General features: G+C 34.0%; 2 protein-coding genes across 2 annotated transcripts in view; one reads left to right on the top strand and one right to left on the bottom strand.

The window, feature by feature from the left end:
• The window catches only part of LOAG_18641 (viral A-type inclusion protein repeat containing protein), a 19623-nt gene extending 11542 nt beyond the window's left edge, over positions 1 to 8081 (bottom strand). The window contains exons 1-21 of the mRNA XM_020451305.1: positions 7821 to 8081; positions 7614 to 7727; positions 7229 to 7407; positions 7003 to 7099; positions 6554 to 6657; positions 6263 to 6376; positions 5375 to 5518; positions 5050 to 5218; positions 4862 to 4930; positions 4395 to 4463; positions 4045 to 4226; positions 3672 to 3884; positions 3135 to 3328; positions 2875 to 3028; positions 2521 to 2642; positions 2259 to 2379; positions 1640 to 1779; positions 1320 to 1455; positions 933 to 1073; positions 678 to 834; positions 416 to 514 (exon numbers count right to left, since the gene is read on the bottom strand). Coding sequence (XP_020304920.1) covers positions 416 to 514; positions 678 to 834; positions 933 to 1073; positions 1320 to 1455; positions 1640 to 1779; positions 2259 to 2379; positions 2521 to 2642; positions 2875 to 3028; positions 3135 to 3328; positions 3672 to 3884; positions 4045 to 4226; positions 4395 to 4463; positions 4862 to 4930; positions 5050 to 5218; positions 5375 to 5518; positions 6263 to 6376; positions 6554 to 6657; positions 7003 to 7099; positions 7229 to 7407; positions 7614 to 7727; positions 7821 to 8025 — 2923 coding nt within the window. The 5' untranslated portion in view covers positions 8026 to 8081. The remainder of the gene's footprint in view (positions 1 to 415; positions 515 to 677; positions 835 to 932; positions 1074 to 1319; positions 1456 to 1639; positions 1780 to 2258; positions 2380 to 2520; positions 2643 to 2874; positions 3029 to 3134; positions 3329 to 3671; positions 3885 to 4044; positions 4227 to 4394; positions 4464 to 4861; positions 4931 to 5049; positions 5219 to 5374; positions 5519 to 6262; positions 6377 to 6553; positions 6658 to 7002; positions 7100 to 7228; positions 7408 to 7613; positions 7728 to 7820) is intronic.
• Positions 8082 to 8983: 902 nt separating this feature from the next.
• On the top strand, positions 8984 to 16079 carry LOAG_06948 (hypothetical protein; the record flags this gene model as incomplete). Its single annotated transcript, XM_020447295.1, has 20 exons — positions 8984 to 9152; positions 9514 to 9740; positions 9958 to 10140; positions 10411 to 10530; positions 10596 to 10781; positions 10894 to 11016; positions 11325 to 11472; positions 11771 to 11999; positions 12167 to 12247; positions 12381 to 12490; positions 12840 to 12984; positions 13165 to 13343; positions 13550 to 13707; positions 13942 to 14085; positions 14221 to 14417; positions 14678 to 14767; positions 14870 to 14994; positions 15181 to 15347; positions 15540 to 15811; positions 15985 to 16079. 20 exons carry the CDS (start codon positions 8984 to 8986, stop codon positions 16049 to 16051), a joined length of 3120 nt encoding a protein of 1039 aa, XP_020302461.1. The 3' UTR covers positions 16052 to 16079.
• Between the last annotated feature and the right edge of the window lie 29 nt (positions 16080 to 16108).

Here is a 16108-nt window from a genome sequence, read left to right as displayed (position 1 = left end):
AAAAAAAAAAAAAAAAGAAAAAAAAGGAAAAAAGAAAAACATGTAGCATTTTGACAAGAATTCATAAACATCTTTGCCTCGAACGAAATCACTACGGCGGCTTGATCATTCAGTGCAACAACTGCATATCCGAGATAGCATTAATACTGTATAGGCCCTATTAAGAATTTTTAATCAAACCGTTCCAGCCAGTATTATGAACAGATGTAATACTTAAGTCATAGTAATGTTTGATTTGCCTGAAGTTTGAAGTCTGTGGTGATATTACTCACAATCCTTCAATGTAACTTATGTCCCAGATGAACAATTTTTGTGAAATCGAGAAATGACTAACGCTACCTGAACATTAGAGACACATGCTATTCCATAAAAATATATGACAATTTTTTGCAATTTTAAAGAAGAATTAAGAAACCTTCCAGCTTGTGACACATGTCCTTTAGTTGATTTTCTAAATAACTGTTACGATTTCGAAGCTGTTGTGCCTCTTTTTTACAACCGCCATCGGTAGATTCTGGAAAATGCTAAGTTTGGATCATGTGCTCAGTATAATAATATAAGAATCTGAAATCCAAACAAACTGGGTGAACTCCAAAGAGTATGATATTAAATTCTTTTGATTATGGGAAAGTAATTGTGATTGCTTTTCACTTTTACTTCAATAACAATCCACATACCAAGAGACGAATCTGGTGTTTTCAGCTGACTCATCAAATCATCATATTTTGTTTGCAGTTCGCTTAATTCCTTATCTTTCCATGTCAACCGTTCTTCTGCTGATTTCTTGCTTGCCAGTGCCTGGTCACGTTCCGTTTGGATTTTATTCGTTGTCATCTAAAATTATCTCTTTCAAAAACTTAGTTCTGAATAAGAGTACAATCCGCCTCCATACACTTATAAATTCTTTAAAAAAAGTTTTGGAAAAACCATACCTTCAAGTCTAAACTGATCAAACGATGCTGCTCCGAAATTTCGCTAACAAATTTCTTCAGAGATTCATTTTCATTTTTGGCAAGTTCTAACTGACTCTCGAGAATCTTTACCTTTTCTTCATCGTTATGCTGTAGACGATTCTAAAAACGAGCTCCCGATAATGTACACTTATTATGAAGTTAATCCGAATCATCAGAAAATTCATTTTCCAACAGTATTACCCCTTTTTTCCTTCTTCTCTCTTTCATCTCAGATACATCCCAGATTCTTCTTTTCTCTTTCATCCCAGATCATAAATGTTTCCATTTAAAATAGTGGTGCTTCAAAACCCACAAAGAAAATGCATACTTCAAAAAAAAGAAACAATAATTAGGAAAGTTAATAACCTCTAGTTGCTTCAAAGTAGCCGACATTTTTTCATTACTGTAATTTGATTCTCGCAGAATATGCAACTCCTGCTGTAATCGCGCTTCCGTGCTTCTCAGAAGCGAAACTTGTTCCATAAGTGCTTCAACATCAGTCCTGCAACGAAAAGTTGCATCTCTTTTAGTATCTTGAAAACATTTACTAAACATAACATATAAGAAGTATTTCGAAACAAAAACTAGAACCATACATCTGATACCCTCAAACTCTATGATCGGTATTGCTCAAAACTACATTACAAATGACATCGTGAATTTAAAACAGAGCATTGGAAACGAACTTATATTTGGCAACTTCCCCCTTCGTTTCCATGAGCTCTTCCTGCAACTTCCTACATCGTTCATCAGCCATCTTGTAGTTGTTATCCATTTTGATATACTTCTCACGGGCCAAACTTAATTCGTTTGAATCATTTTCTGACTGAAAAAACATTTAACTGATTTTAATAAAGACGATGTTTTTACCATTACGTTTTTCACCTTTATTCTTGAGCCTATTTCATTTAGACAACGTTTCTACGTATTCCCTACGTATTTACTAAGTTTCACATTAAACTTAAAACTTCCTCACGTAGACGAAGAGCAAAATACTAATGTTTGCAATTTTACGCAACACATTACACAGTATTTAACTCTCTCTATGGCTAGCGTACACTGTTAACAGACGATAAACTGTTGGTGAGATGCATATTTCCTCATTTTATAAGTAAATAACTGGTACCAGAAGTCAGTCTTGTCGGTAACAACCGGAAAGCTGGATCTAGATTATGAATGAACTTCAACCTATACTCCATAACTGCTATTAGCACCTAATATAAAAACAGTGTACATGAAAGGAACTGTTTGAGGAAATGAAAAAGCTCTGTATAACACATTTTGAGCAATAAAAGGATTTCTCACTTGCTTTGTAAGCATCAGTTGTGTCTGCCTCTGTACTTCGATATCAGCTTCCAATTTTCCGTTTGTTTTGCGTAACTCGGCAATTAAAGCAAACTGCTGATCAATTCGTGCTTGCAGAAGTCTTAAGTAAATTTCCATTGCAAAATGTACAGATTTACCGACCGAAAAACTTTCGTAAGAATATGCCAAAGTAATATCACTTGATTTAGTGTTCTTGTGAGATGAAAAAAAAAGAAAAAGAAAGAAAAGAAAGACGACTAACTCATCGGAATGGTGTTTTTCTTCACGAAACAAGTCTAAGCTTTTCTCAGCCCGTTCCAAGTGCACTCGCAATATCGCATTCTTAGATTCTATTTCTTGCATTCGTTTAATCAGAGTATGAGACTGAAAAGGAAAATTTTTGCAAATGTTTTAATAGTAACACCTGCAGTGACTGTTTTAATCATGAATGCAGAAACAAGAAAACAGGCTACTCTTTCGGAAAGTAACACCCCAGTGAAAAGTAAAATGAATCTATATATTTGAACTGAGTCGTAATAAATATTGGTAATCTGAAGAATATTTGTTCGTAATTATCTTGAAAAAAAAGGAATTAAAATCATGGTAAGAATTATACCTCTTCTAGAGTTTTTCTCTCGCTACCAACTTTTTTATACGTATCACGCTGTTTCTCTAGTTCTTCAATCACCATATTCTGCTTTGAATTTTCATCTTTAAGGAAATCTAATTTCTTGATAGCATCATCTAGAGCATCGGTAAGTCTGTTAATTCTGGAAAGGGGAAAATCTAAATCCAGAAATTTAACTACTTTAAAATATGAAATGGTGAATACAATAAAATCAAAAAATCAGAAAAATGAAATATTGCTTAACATACTCTTCACTTTTAGCCTCCTCTACTGCGCGGTCGCGATTAGCATTAATTGTTCGTAAATCAGACATCAATTTTTGGTTTACTTTCTGCATCTCACCAATTGAATTCCACAGCACATCGCGATCTTCATCATTCATTGGCGGCGAGTCCGTGTTGCGTGCCCTCTCAACTTCTGATGCATGCAGCAAGTGACGAACCTGAAAGAATTTGAGCAATCTTCGGGAAAATCTAAACATGCTCTTAACTCAAGATGAAGTAGCTCATTAAAAAATAAAAAGAAACTGAATCATTAGAAATTATATTTTACAACATTTCCTAAACAATGATACGAAAACTAGCATATAATAATTTGCATCTAGTGCAGCATGACTACATGTCAAGCCTCCTCTACATTGCTTTCCTCGAAGGAATATGATACCAGCCTGATACGGTTAATTTATCCAGTGACATATGTGCCCATGCCATAGAAATATTTTAGAAAAAGGAAACTACTTATATCATGTTTAAGTATATTATAAAATGAATTATGAAAAAGATTACCTGTCTGCTCAAATCCTCCACGTCGCGCTGATATCGCTCAAGTTCAGCTCGGGTATATGTCAACTCACGTGTTGCAGCATCACGAGCGTTCTCAAGTTTTAACCGTTCCTGCTCTGCCGACTGCAACTGTTCTTGCAAATTGTTGCATAAATCCGATATCTTTTCATATTCTATGCGTTGCTGCGCAAGCAGTGGAGCTTTGGCTTCAATATCCTGCAAAATATTAAACGATATTTATTTAACCTACATTTACATATATTTATTAATCAATCAATATCCTGCCAGCTACTTCTGCATTCCGATTTGACGCAAATCATGGAATGCACTAATCTGTCTGGAAGTACACACTACTTTGCGATGAAAGAAATGATACCTCAACTAGTTCATGGAAATACTTTTCGATACGTTTGTTTTCCGCTTTCGCTTCTTCTAATTCCGCAACTACGCGACAGTGTTCCCGATAAATACTCGTCAGTGAAACACCACTACGAATCAAGGATGATGCAGCAGCAGCTGCCGGAGATAACTCCATGATTTCATCATCCGTTAATGTTACTGCAGTAAAAAAATTTATAAGGAAAAATTTAGGAGTCTAGAAATTGGTCTATTTAGTAAAAATCTATCAAGACTTTCTAGTTCTGGTTTCTTGATATAAGAGGAGAAAATCCATTAGTTAGCAGAACGCAAAAATTTAATCAACGCAAAACAAGTGGAAAAATATACCACGATGTCTAGATTTCAATAAATCATTGGCTTTCTGCAATTCGTCCACTAACTCTTCAATCTTTTTATCTGAAAAATATTTTCTTGTATAAGAGAAACTTGTTAAATAACTTAAGTAACTAATTTAACTTGTTCAATAACTAATTTAATCAAGATGCACAACACTTGTTTCACTGATTCATGTTAAGGCAACAAAAGGTCATCCTCTTTACGCAAGGGAGAGCAGCCAAGAATTCGATAAAGACGCCAAACAAATATTACTATATCAATAAGCAAAAAAATGCCGATTTCAGGCAGTAGAGATGAGTAGTATATTACGCACCATTAATATTATAAAACCAGCTGTAGCATGGGAAACCTACGGTGGATATTGATTGAGCGTTGACTTTTCCGACAGAAAGTACTTAGAACGGGATCATTCTAAAATTTTATACAAAGCTGACCTCATCAGAGCAATTATTACTAACCCTTTTGAACGACTTCTTTGGTGAATGCGGCTTGTTTTTCTTCAAACTCAGTGCACAATGATTCATAAGCTATAAAAGACTTAGTTTAGCGAAAGAGAATTGGCCTCAATTTCCTTTTTCAACTCACAAACGATAAATGAACTGCGATATTTTTGAAAATAAAATAAATCAAACAACAAAATCCTAACCCTTTTTGGATTCCTCAAGTAATTTTCCTCGATTATCAAAATCTTCATTAAGCTGCCGCAAGTTATTTTCCGCATCATCGCTGGCCTCTTTGTAAACAGAACAAAGTCGTTCACTTGCTAATAGTTCTTCTTCCAATTTGTTCAGCTTCTGTGCATTATCCTCTAAGATCTATAAAAGAATCTAATCACAAAATCTTGGTAAATAAGCAATGAATCAATAAATTTCTAAACACAACTTTAATTATGACGAAATGCAACAAAAAAAAAACCGTCTCCATAAAATGCCATACTATCAAGAACACATATAAAATTTGGATATCATCACCCCTTTGATGCGATCATTCAATCTAGGTATTTCCTTGTTCCGATCAGCAAGTGCTCCTGTAAGTTTCTTAACATCATTCATTGCACATTCGTACTTATCCGTGACAGATGCTATTTCCGCTTGTAGTTCACCAGTGTATCGGACCTACAGCACAGCTTTATAATATGATTCACATATGTAAACATATATTAAAAAAAAGTAATAAATAAATGCCAGTGCAGAAGTTAAGATAAGGTTTTCTACTGAACATAACGATGTTCCTCCCTATGCTCAGATAACCTGAACAATAGATTACTTATTTTTCCCGATCACGAGACTTCTAATTTAATCATGTAAAATGGTTTAGTAAAAATAAGCAGTTTAGTCGCTACAATCTTGCGCACTCATGATATCGTGAAGGAATACGTTATGCTGGCCATCCCGACAGTCCTGAATGTATTTTTTTTAAAGAAAGAATCAAAGATTCCATTTAAGTACTTAATTACTTCATTAAAGTCATCAAGATCCGTAAGTTTGCTTTCTACCTAACATTAAAAAATAACGGTATCTTGTCAAGAATTAGTTCAGTTTGAATTTAAATTGAATGCTCCAGCGTTAATTAATGTCAGTGGCGAGAAGTTACTGTGCGGTTGCAGACGAAAAATTGTGTCATGAAACAAGAATACAGCAAATAAATCATATGAATAGTTCATTCTGGCACATTTAATATATTTGAGAGTTCCATTAAAATATTAGCCGGATTTTTGACAAAACAGTTCAACATTCTGTGGAACCCACTTACCAACAAATAATTCCTTCCTTCCTCCCTTTCGATTTCCCCTAAATCTTTCCCTGTTATTTAAAAAAAGGGTGTTATGTCCCCCACACAGAATTAAACCTATATCTTACCATTTCGATTCTTAAAACAGCAAATTTCCGATCGCGCTCCTTAATTTCATTCATAAACCAATCTTTGTTGTGCAGATATATTTCTTTTTCCTGAGCCCAACGCTCTTTTTCATACTGAAATAAACTGAATTTGTTAATGTCAGATAAAAGAATAAGCAGTTAATCCCACAAAACTACCTTTTAAATGATGAAAATATTTACATTTTACATTGAATTTGAAGTTTAAAAAATTATTTATCACTGATACTGTAAAATTTAATCACCATTTATTTCCAGTACAAAGTCACAAACCTCAACTATTCGCTTTTGTTTGGCATATTCATCAAGTTTGGTATCTAGCAAAACATTCTTTTCTATCAGTTTTGCTACTTCATTTTTCTGCAGTTGCAAATCGCCTGTAAATATAAGTCGGATTACCAAATCTCAAAAGCTGAGGTTTCCTAAGACGACAGCAACAATTACACTGAGCCAATCTCCCTATTTTTATTCAGGATTTGATTGATTTATGTGTCCCTCAACGCAAATTACGAAATCTGAATGGCTTTTAAGTCATGATTATATTATTTGAGCAGTTCCTTCGTAGGAAGACAAAGAAAACCCTCAATGCTTTTTTGAAATTTGAAACAAGACAGGTAGAATGAGGTGTTCCTAGAATTTTTTAGCAAACAACGAATAGCACTAATAACCCAACAGCATTTATTGGATCTAGTAAGAAAAGTAAGAGCATACTCAATACCTACTTGCAATAAGCGACTTGTCATGATGTAAGCGATTAATTTTTCCTTCATAATCCTCTTTTTGACGCAACAACATCTCAGCTTTCTGCTCACACTCATTCTGAAATTTCAAGTTTTGGAAATGAAATGTAAAATATCATGAAAAATGAAAATGAAAATCAAAAGTGGAATTTTTGGAGCAACGGAAAAATCAAATGAAAATTGAAAAATCTTCTGGTCATTGAAATACCTTTGCAAGTAATATACGGTCACGTTCAGCTTCCAGCTCTCGTATCGCGGCCATCCGTTGGCTTCTATCCCGCAGCAACTCCTCATTTTCTTTTTTTAATGCATTTTGTGCTTCACTAACTCTGTACAGTTTATTCCGAACTGCATCCAATTCTCCGTTTGTGAGAAACAAAACATGTTCTATAATTTATGTTTAGTATTTGGGCAGAACTTAAAATTCTAGCATAACTTGTAGTGTGACATCATCTGAAAATCAAGATGGAGATAATAAAAGGATCCAGACAAGAAGTTATCGCTACCAGCACCAAGCCTTAAAATCATTGCCAGTTTAGCTAAGAAGCTCCAGGAATGGGATTTATGAGAAAGGAAGCTCTTGTCAAACATACCCAATCGGACTTTTTCTTTTTTCAATTCAGTCACATCGAATGTAATATTCTGACTTCCCTGTTCACTTGAAACTTGCTCAGTAGCCAAAACAACCTTTTCCGGAAAAGTTTCATCTGAAAAAGTATCTTCATCATAGTAGCATTCAAAGCAAAATTATTAGTGCGTTCAATTATGGACTTGCCAAAAATGACCGTAAAAAAACGAACCAGCAAAGTTGGCTATGTTGACTGAAGCTCCCCGTAAACTTCTGCCGAACATACTTCCATGTTGGCTTTCAGATCTCTCTTCATCAGCTACTGTCGTCAAATTTCCACTTCCTTCTGTTCTCGCCATAAATCGTTGAGATTGTTGTTGCTTTTGTTCCTCATTTTCCTGACCTTTTACCATTCCGGTACCTTTACCATCCGACATTATACTTTATTGCATACCAAATGTTTGAACAATTATATAATTCTAGCAATCTGAAAAGACTCCATACAGAAAAACTCATTACATACGCTCATGGAACCGAACTTCAGTAGAACATCCGTAACTTGTAGATATCGAATTAATCTCATTCCCTATTTTCAGCAGCACCAAATAGCACAGGTCACAAGAACTCTTTAAGGTCAGAGGTCCAGACGTCATATCAGGGACAACCTTAGAGCTACCGTGTCACGTGACTTCACGTGAAACACTGAACCACCCATGCACAAATCCAAACAAGATTTATTGCTACAATAGATGGTTGGGTTATAGTTGGAATGTTGGCATGACGCCAAGAATTCGGATTTTTTTTAAATTTGAAAATTTTGTTTTCTTGAAATAAATCATAGGATTGATTAACATAATATGTGATAATTAATGTAATGAGAGATTTACATGCAAGAAGACAGGACGGCAAAGACGAAATAAAGAGGAGGGATTAATTTGACTAATTAGCAAACTAATTAAACCAATTAGTGACAAACGAAACTTCTTGATAAGGGATAAATACCAAAACGATAAGAAGACAGATGGATATCTTATGCTTTGATATAAGCCAAATGGATCAGTTTGTTGATTATAGGCAAGTAGCGATATCTTGTGTGAATAAAAATGAATAGAGATGTTTTGGGTAATAGGAACGAATAGATAAATGTTACTGATATATGTAAATATAATTACATTACTTTAGGTATGGTTAGTCTTATAAGTAGGGGATTCATCTATTTGACAGCAAACAATGTAATCTTATCATGTAGTATTATCATTATCGTCCTATGAAGGAGTCATGTTACGTTATCAAATTTATCTTTATCTGATTTTATCCTCTCTTTTAGCTAATGAACTTTTAATTAATGGAAATTTAAGTCTTTTACTATTTCAGAATTTACCCGATGGTGATATAATGGAATTACCAGAAAGCAGTTCATGGAAGGAAAATGATGATGGAAATGTTACGAATGAAATCAGTGATTCGATGGTATCAGCTGCGACATTTGCCAACCTTATCTCTAATGATTGTATACCACCACGGAAACGTCCAAAACGTTTATCAGTTAGTTATGTGGAACGAGGTAAAATAATAGTTTTGGTTGCTAATAAAGTTCAGAACTAATTAAATTCAATTTCGTACTAGTTATTATGAATATTGGCTCGAATTATCGAGTCATATTTTCATTTTATTGTGAAACAGTTCAAAAGTTATGACGAACTTGAGATTTTATCATCAACTGAACTAATAATCATCTTTTGATCCAAAGTTCACTCTTATTTTGTTTTAGCTTTATTCGGAAAGTGGTTAAATAAATCGCTTCTGCCATCGATTATATCGAAACTCATCTTACCCTCTGGAATACTGGAATCTAACTTTTAATGAACTTCATTTGTTTTGATTTTCCTAATAAAAGTTGTCCGGATTAATCAGCTTCATTGCAGACATCCAGGATTCATTCATCCCGTTCGGGTCCAGCGAAGCATCCATCATCAATGTCCGTGTCGTTTCGCTGTCTGATGATAATAACGATGAATTTCGTGAATTGCATTGTATTTGCGAAGACACGTCTAAAATTTACCGTGTGAGACTGGAAGGAATTTGGTCATCTACTCCAGTTAAGATTGGATCTTCCTTGCGCGTTATTGGTGCTGAAATGAAAGGAGAAGAGGTAATCTTACACTTTTATTATGCATTCCTTAATCATGAATTTAAAGTTTTGCTTATAATTAATATTTCAGTGTTCATATGTGAAATGGAAGTGTGAATAATTATTTTTAATGTATTGAACATGAAATACCTGGTACTTTCTGGCTAGATAATCTGAAATAGCTGATGTATTGTGTTCTATGTTTGCTTTGTTATGTTTGCATTAAATTACCTTCTAGGAGTTACTGTTAAACTGGGAAAATGGTGTACTGATCGTGGAACATAATGTACTAGTGCCATGTACACTTATCGTCCAAGGTATATCTTGTCGTCGAAAAGCAGCACTTTCGCATTATTTCAAAGGACGAAGCAGTACAACGAAGGAAATGTTCATTGGAAATGTGGTTCACGAACTCTTTCAAGTATTCATTTTCATGTAGATGAGGGAATTTTCTGCTACTTGGATGATATTCCCATCAGTGTTTTTGTTTACCACTTTGATGAGTGGTGGCATAATTAAATGTGCATAATTAAGCTTCTTTGTTTCTTATTCAATGAGTGGGCCACAGCTAAGATAAGACATTGTCTACACCTAAAGTGATGATTGAGATTTTTGGACAGGAAGCAGTCATTGCAAAAGTAAAAGTGGTGATTAAAATTGCTTTTCAAGTAATTTCCAACCTAATTTTTAGACTGCGGTTACACGTTCGGAATTCGATGTTTCTGAGAGCAGTTTACTTGATCTGTGGCGAAAAGAGTTGCGTGAGCAATATTCTGAACAATTTTTCGCTCTAAACCTCTCGTTTCAAGAGGTTTGTTTTTGATTTTACGTAGATTTCAGAGTGATTTACAGAAATATCATTTGAATTTTATTCAGATTGAGGACGAACTATGCCTTTATTTTAAAACGATTATTCGTTGGGTGTCAACTCATATGCCACCACCAAGAGGTCGGAATGAACCCTTACAGATAGGTTCTAAAATCATAAAAGTAGTGGATGTTGAGGAATCCATTTGGAATCCATGTTATGGTTTCAAAGGCAAAATAGATTGCACTTTGAAGGTTTGCTTTTCATTCATTTTAAAATGCTGTTATAAAAATTCATTCGCATGTTAGTAATCAGTCGAAAGATTCTGAACAGTTCAGCGAGATTTTTTATTGTCTTGAATTTGAGGTAAAAAAGAAGAATGGAGAGCAAAAACTGGTCCCTGTAGAATTGAAAACTGGCAAGTCAAATCCAAATACAGAGCATGTCACACAAGTCATGCTTTACTGTCTTGCTTTGGCCTCAAAACAGGTTGGCGCTACATCCAAACAATCCGACTTTCTTCAGATTTCATTTTTATTCTTGTGCGATTTGAATTATACTTACACTTCACTGAGCATTACACTTCAAGAGATTTTAAATGTTGTTCGATTTAACTAATGTATTCTAAAGTTCGAAAATTTCACATCTAATACATTGCAATACATTGAGCTGTTGCAAAGTGATACACGAATTGATGAATAGAACATTCAACAGACGAGGTATCTCAAGAAATCTGATCGAAATAAGGGATATTTCTATATTATATATTATGAATATCCATACACTAGTTTTTGAAGGGTACCATTGAAAATGGTTTATTGCTATATTTACTGGATGAAATCTCCAAGACTGTATCTCCTAAAACGATTGATCTCAAGGGAATCTTACATATACGTAACGAAATTGCTGCAGGCATAAGTGCTACTTCATTTGATAATCTTCCAGGTTCTCTTTAGCTGTTGAAAATCCGAATTCCAAACACTATCCTGGCAGAAAAAGAGAATTTATTGCGCTTAATTTCTTCATATTCAAAGTTTTTTCAATTTTATTCAGTTAAAGCTACGAAAGCTAGTTCAACGCTTACGTTGTGCCTTTTGATAATGAATACTAGAAGGATCGTATTTTTCGTTGATTTTTTTCGCTTCTTATGCTGAATCATGTCAGTTTAATTCAGTCTTGGGCGAAATTCTAAACTGTCTTTTTTTGTCGACAATAATAAAAGATTTCATTATTATCTTTATAGGACCAACTCTCAGTACACATACCTGTCAATGGTGTAATCAGGCATTATCATGTTCCTTATTGCAAAACTGCTCTGCATCAACTGTAACCGAAATCTTCTTTCAAGACCAATTAAAGCATCTTAAGCCAAGTCATATCGATTACTTCAAACGGTTCATTCGTTGGGTACTAATGGAGTGGAGATGTCTAACGGAGAGAAATGCAACTGACAAGGAAAATATATGCAGAAGGTTTTTCATTTCATAAATTTCCTTGATACTTTACTCAGGTTTTTTTTTAATCAGAGATAAAGAGACAGGAGGAGTTACTCGTATCTAGTACTTTATTAGATATGAATTTCATATCATATCAGATATTATTAGATATGAATTTCATATTCTATTGATATGAATTTCAGGAAGAACTCGGTACCATGTATAAAGGTTACTCTTGATTCCATCATCCAACGAGGAAATAGAACTATTATTACTTTTCGAAGGTGAATTCTTCCTTGTATCCTAGAAATGTCGCTTGTTTTTTAAAAAAGCTATCCAGACAGATATCTTCAATCCAGCATCTTATATGAACTAGCTTATTGACTTCTTGCAGAACAATAAAATCATTATTTTCAGAGAGGGAGTAATAGATGAACAATATGAATTGTTCATGAAAGGAGATATGTTCTTAGTTCTTTCTGAGGAGAGTGAAGTAATTGCTATGGCTTCTCTAATTTTCGTTAAAGGTAAGCAGATTTTTTCAGGTTTCTGTTCGTTGGGAGAAAACGTGTGGGTGGTGTGCTGCTTTCATGCGTAAGTTCCAGGGTTATGATTACTCAGTATAATGTATCATTTAGTAGTAACAGCATAATTGCACTTCAGGCATGATCGTGCATTGTTTGTCTGAAAAAGGCTCAAGATATTACACTTGGCAAACTTATGATATCACTTCACACACTTGTCGAGGATTCTCGTGGAAAATATATCCCTTCATTGCTTTAGTAGTACTAACAACTGTTATATTCATCCCGCAATGCTAACAGATCATTCGTTAGAATAAATTGAAATTCGTCATTAAAAAGTTGAATTTTGCAGAAAATTTTATCGACATTACTGTAAATGGCAATAGCAATTCATTTGTCGTTGGGACAACTTATTTTCTTGAGAGATATGAGACTTCTTTCAAATATACTCTTAATCTCGGAAATTTAGTTACGCTAATGGTCGATGACAAACAAATGTATGTAGGTTTCTTAGTTCCGCCAGATTTTTCCTTCTAATTCTTTGCTTTTCAATTTATTTTACAAAAGATATATGGCTCCAAAAACTGAAAGAATTTTAATTTGACTTATTCTTTTCCTTGTCTTTTATTGATCCATTACTCTTGACAAGGTATATAAAATAGTGAATTGCTATTCAGGTCAAAAATTAGATCTCTTATAATTGATATGAGACCACCAGCGTTTTCAAAGATGAAAAAAGAAAATATAATTGGCATATCAGAAATTGTGCGACAATTAAATTGTGATCAAGCACGAGCAGTTGTTAAATCTCTTATGTCTAACGATTACACGATTATTGAAGGATTTCCTGGATCTGGTAAAAAAATTAATCTTAACAAAATAGATGAGTTTTGGGAGTGTCCGATGAAAATAAAGGGTAAAGTCCAACATGAGGAAAATTTTTTGGAAAAGCTCAGTGATCATATAATTTTTTTCTTAAACTGTTAACATATTTCAGTTATCAGGGTTTTAAAAACAATTAATTTTAGTTTCTTTAGTTCTCTTATTAATTAAATCAGTAAGGGAAAAATGGACAGATAATTGCTGAAACTAAATTTAATTACAGGAAAACAAGCACGTTAGCAGTGCTAATCCGTTGCCTTATCCATCTAGGCCGCACTGTCCTTATTACGTCTTACACTCATTCTGCAGTTGACAATCTTCTCTCGAAACTTGTTGAGGTTACTGATTTATTTCCCTTTCTTTGTATATTTCTGAATGAGAAATTGCTGAATATATTTGTTGGACACAAAAGTTGTTATCACATGCCTTTCAGTGTTTACCAGTTGTTCTAACTGCTTTAAACTATGCTTGTTGTCACGTAAAGAAATTATTACAATGGACAAGTTAAGGGATTTCTTTTGTTGTTCTCAGTTGAAGTTTTAGTCTTTCCAACTCAAAAAAATATTTTCCAGTATGTTGATGAAAATAAGATTCTACGTTTGGGACAACAAACTTCTATGAAGAAAAGTGTACAGCATCTGACTTTGGAGGCAAAGTTGTCTAAACACACGCATACCGACAGGGTTTCACTAATGCGGCATATCCTAAAAGAAACAGTAAAATTTTATCTTTTTACCTTAGTGTACAACATATTTCACGTTGTTCCTTATACTACCATAATATTCTAAATCTCTCCTAAATTTTAATCATTAGTCAGTTTTTCCGATGAACATAATTCTTATAAATTCCAGCCCATCGTTGCATGTACTTGTTTGAGAGTAGCAACTGATTTGCTGTTTTCGTATCGTCGTTTTTCAATGACAGTTGTTGATGAAGCATCCTTGGTGTTGGAACCTACTGTCATTCCTGCTATTGCTGCTTCTGATTCTTTTGTACTTGTTGGTGATCATCGACAGCTTACTCCGCTTGTTCGTTCCAAGCAAGCTAGGTATTTTTTGCACATTTAACAGTTCTATCCATAAGAGTGGTAGAGCAGTAACTGAAAGCAAAGTTCAGTCGATCATTGTGTAAAAAGAATAAGCTACATCGTTAAAGTGGAGACTTTCGTCTCACATTTCAAGTGTTCACGTTAAGTAATAAATTATATTTCCCTTACTACAAGTAAAGCAATGAAGAATGAAGTTGTAGCAGATTAGTCGACGATAAAAATTATGGCTTAATCAATAGTTTTGCATCATGCTACTTTAGGCAGGAAGGCATGGCAAAATCGTTATTGGAACGATTAACTGTCCATCAATCAGCTGTAATTACGTTACATTCGCAGTATCGGATGAACAGGTGAATTGTAATATTTATATGATTCATTTGTATGATTTCCGAAGGCATTCTAACGTTAGTAATGAAGGAATTGCTGAGTCTTAATTATAATCTGGATTTTAGGCCAATTGCTGAACTTAGCAACGTTCTTTTTTATGAAGGTAAACTTCGTTGTGCGAATAATATGGTAGCTGAAGCAATTTTTACCAATTTAGCCTCTGATCCCATCAGTGATAGCATTTACTCCAGTACGTTTAATTAATGATTGAAAAAATTATTGAAATTTCTAAAATATCCCAAATTATGGTCGCATTTGTATCTAATTCATCAGATTTAAACAATTTCTTAATTATTTCTAAGCGAAAATATTTTGTAAAATGGCACCCTTTCCATAAAATCATTAATTTTCCATTTGTAAGAAAAAATCATTATAGAGGCATACAAGCTTTGTATTTCGAATTTACTAAACAATGCAGTCGTGTTTGTGGATACCCAGTCGTACAAGAATCCATCATTTTGTGCAACTTTTGGCAAATTTGGTGAGGTTGGTAACACTGGAGAAGCGGAATTTATTGGAGGCCTTTGCAAACTATTTGTTAAGGTTAGCTGGTATCTGGAAGATCTGACTGCATACTGTTTATACTTCTGCTCTTTCCACTGTCCATAATTAATTGATAATTTATTGTTGAATAAACTCTGTCGAATTCTTTTAGATTTGAGGTATTTTAGTTCATATTATAGTACATCTCTCGCAGCTATCTTCTGTTTAAGTAACAAATGAAACCATTTTTAGCTAGGTCTGCCGAAAAGTGATCTTGGTATTATCTGCGTTTATCGCTATCATGTTGAACAATTGCGCCACATAGTTCAAGCAGGAGTTGAAGTGAATACTGTTGACCAATATCAAGGTAGAGATAAGTCGGTTATTGTGTTAAGTTTTGTGTGGGCTGGTGAAGCAGAAAATCGAAAAAGTGAGTTGCTTGCCGATTGCCGGCGAATTAATGTTGCTGTCACACGAGCTAAGCATAAGTTGATATTGGTCGGATGTCAGAAATCGTTGTCAAGGTAATCTCGAATATACTTAATATTTCTCCTTTCTTCATAAATTGAAAAAACGAATCTTATTTATTTAAATCACGTTATTTCGAAATGTTTTCAAGATTCGAGTTAGAAAAAAACTAAATTATTTCCTTTTGCACAAAAAAATTGGAATAGCTTATTTATCAGTGTACTTTCAGCTACCCAGCAGTGAATGCAGTAATTAACGCAATCCCCAAGGAATGCATCACAAAACTACATGAATAATCATGCTGTTATTACATTAACTTACGCATCACTTTATATATATATATATATATATAT

This window comes from Loa loa (genome assembly GCF_000183805.2).
Source record: "Loa loa unplaced genomic scaffold supercont3.418, whole genome shotgun sequence".
In the NCBI taxonomy this organism is placed as follows: Eukaryota; Metazoa; Nematoda; class Chromadorea; order Rhabditida; family Onchocercidae; genus Loa; species Loa loa.
The sequence above is the reverse complement of the archived record's forward strand: the minus strand, read 5'-3'. Positions and strand labels throughout refer to the sequence as shown.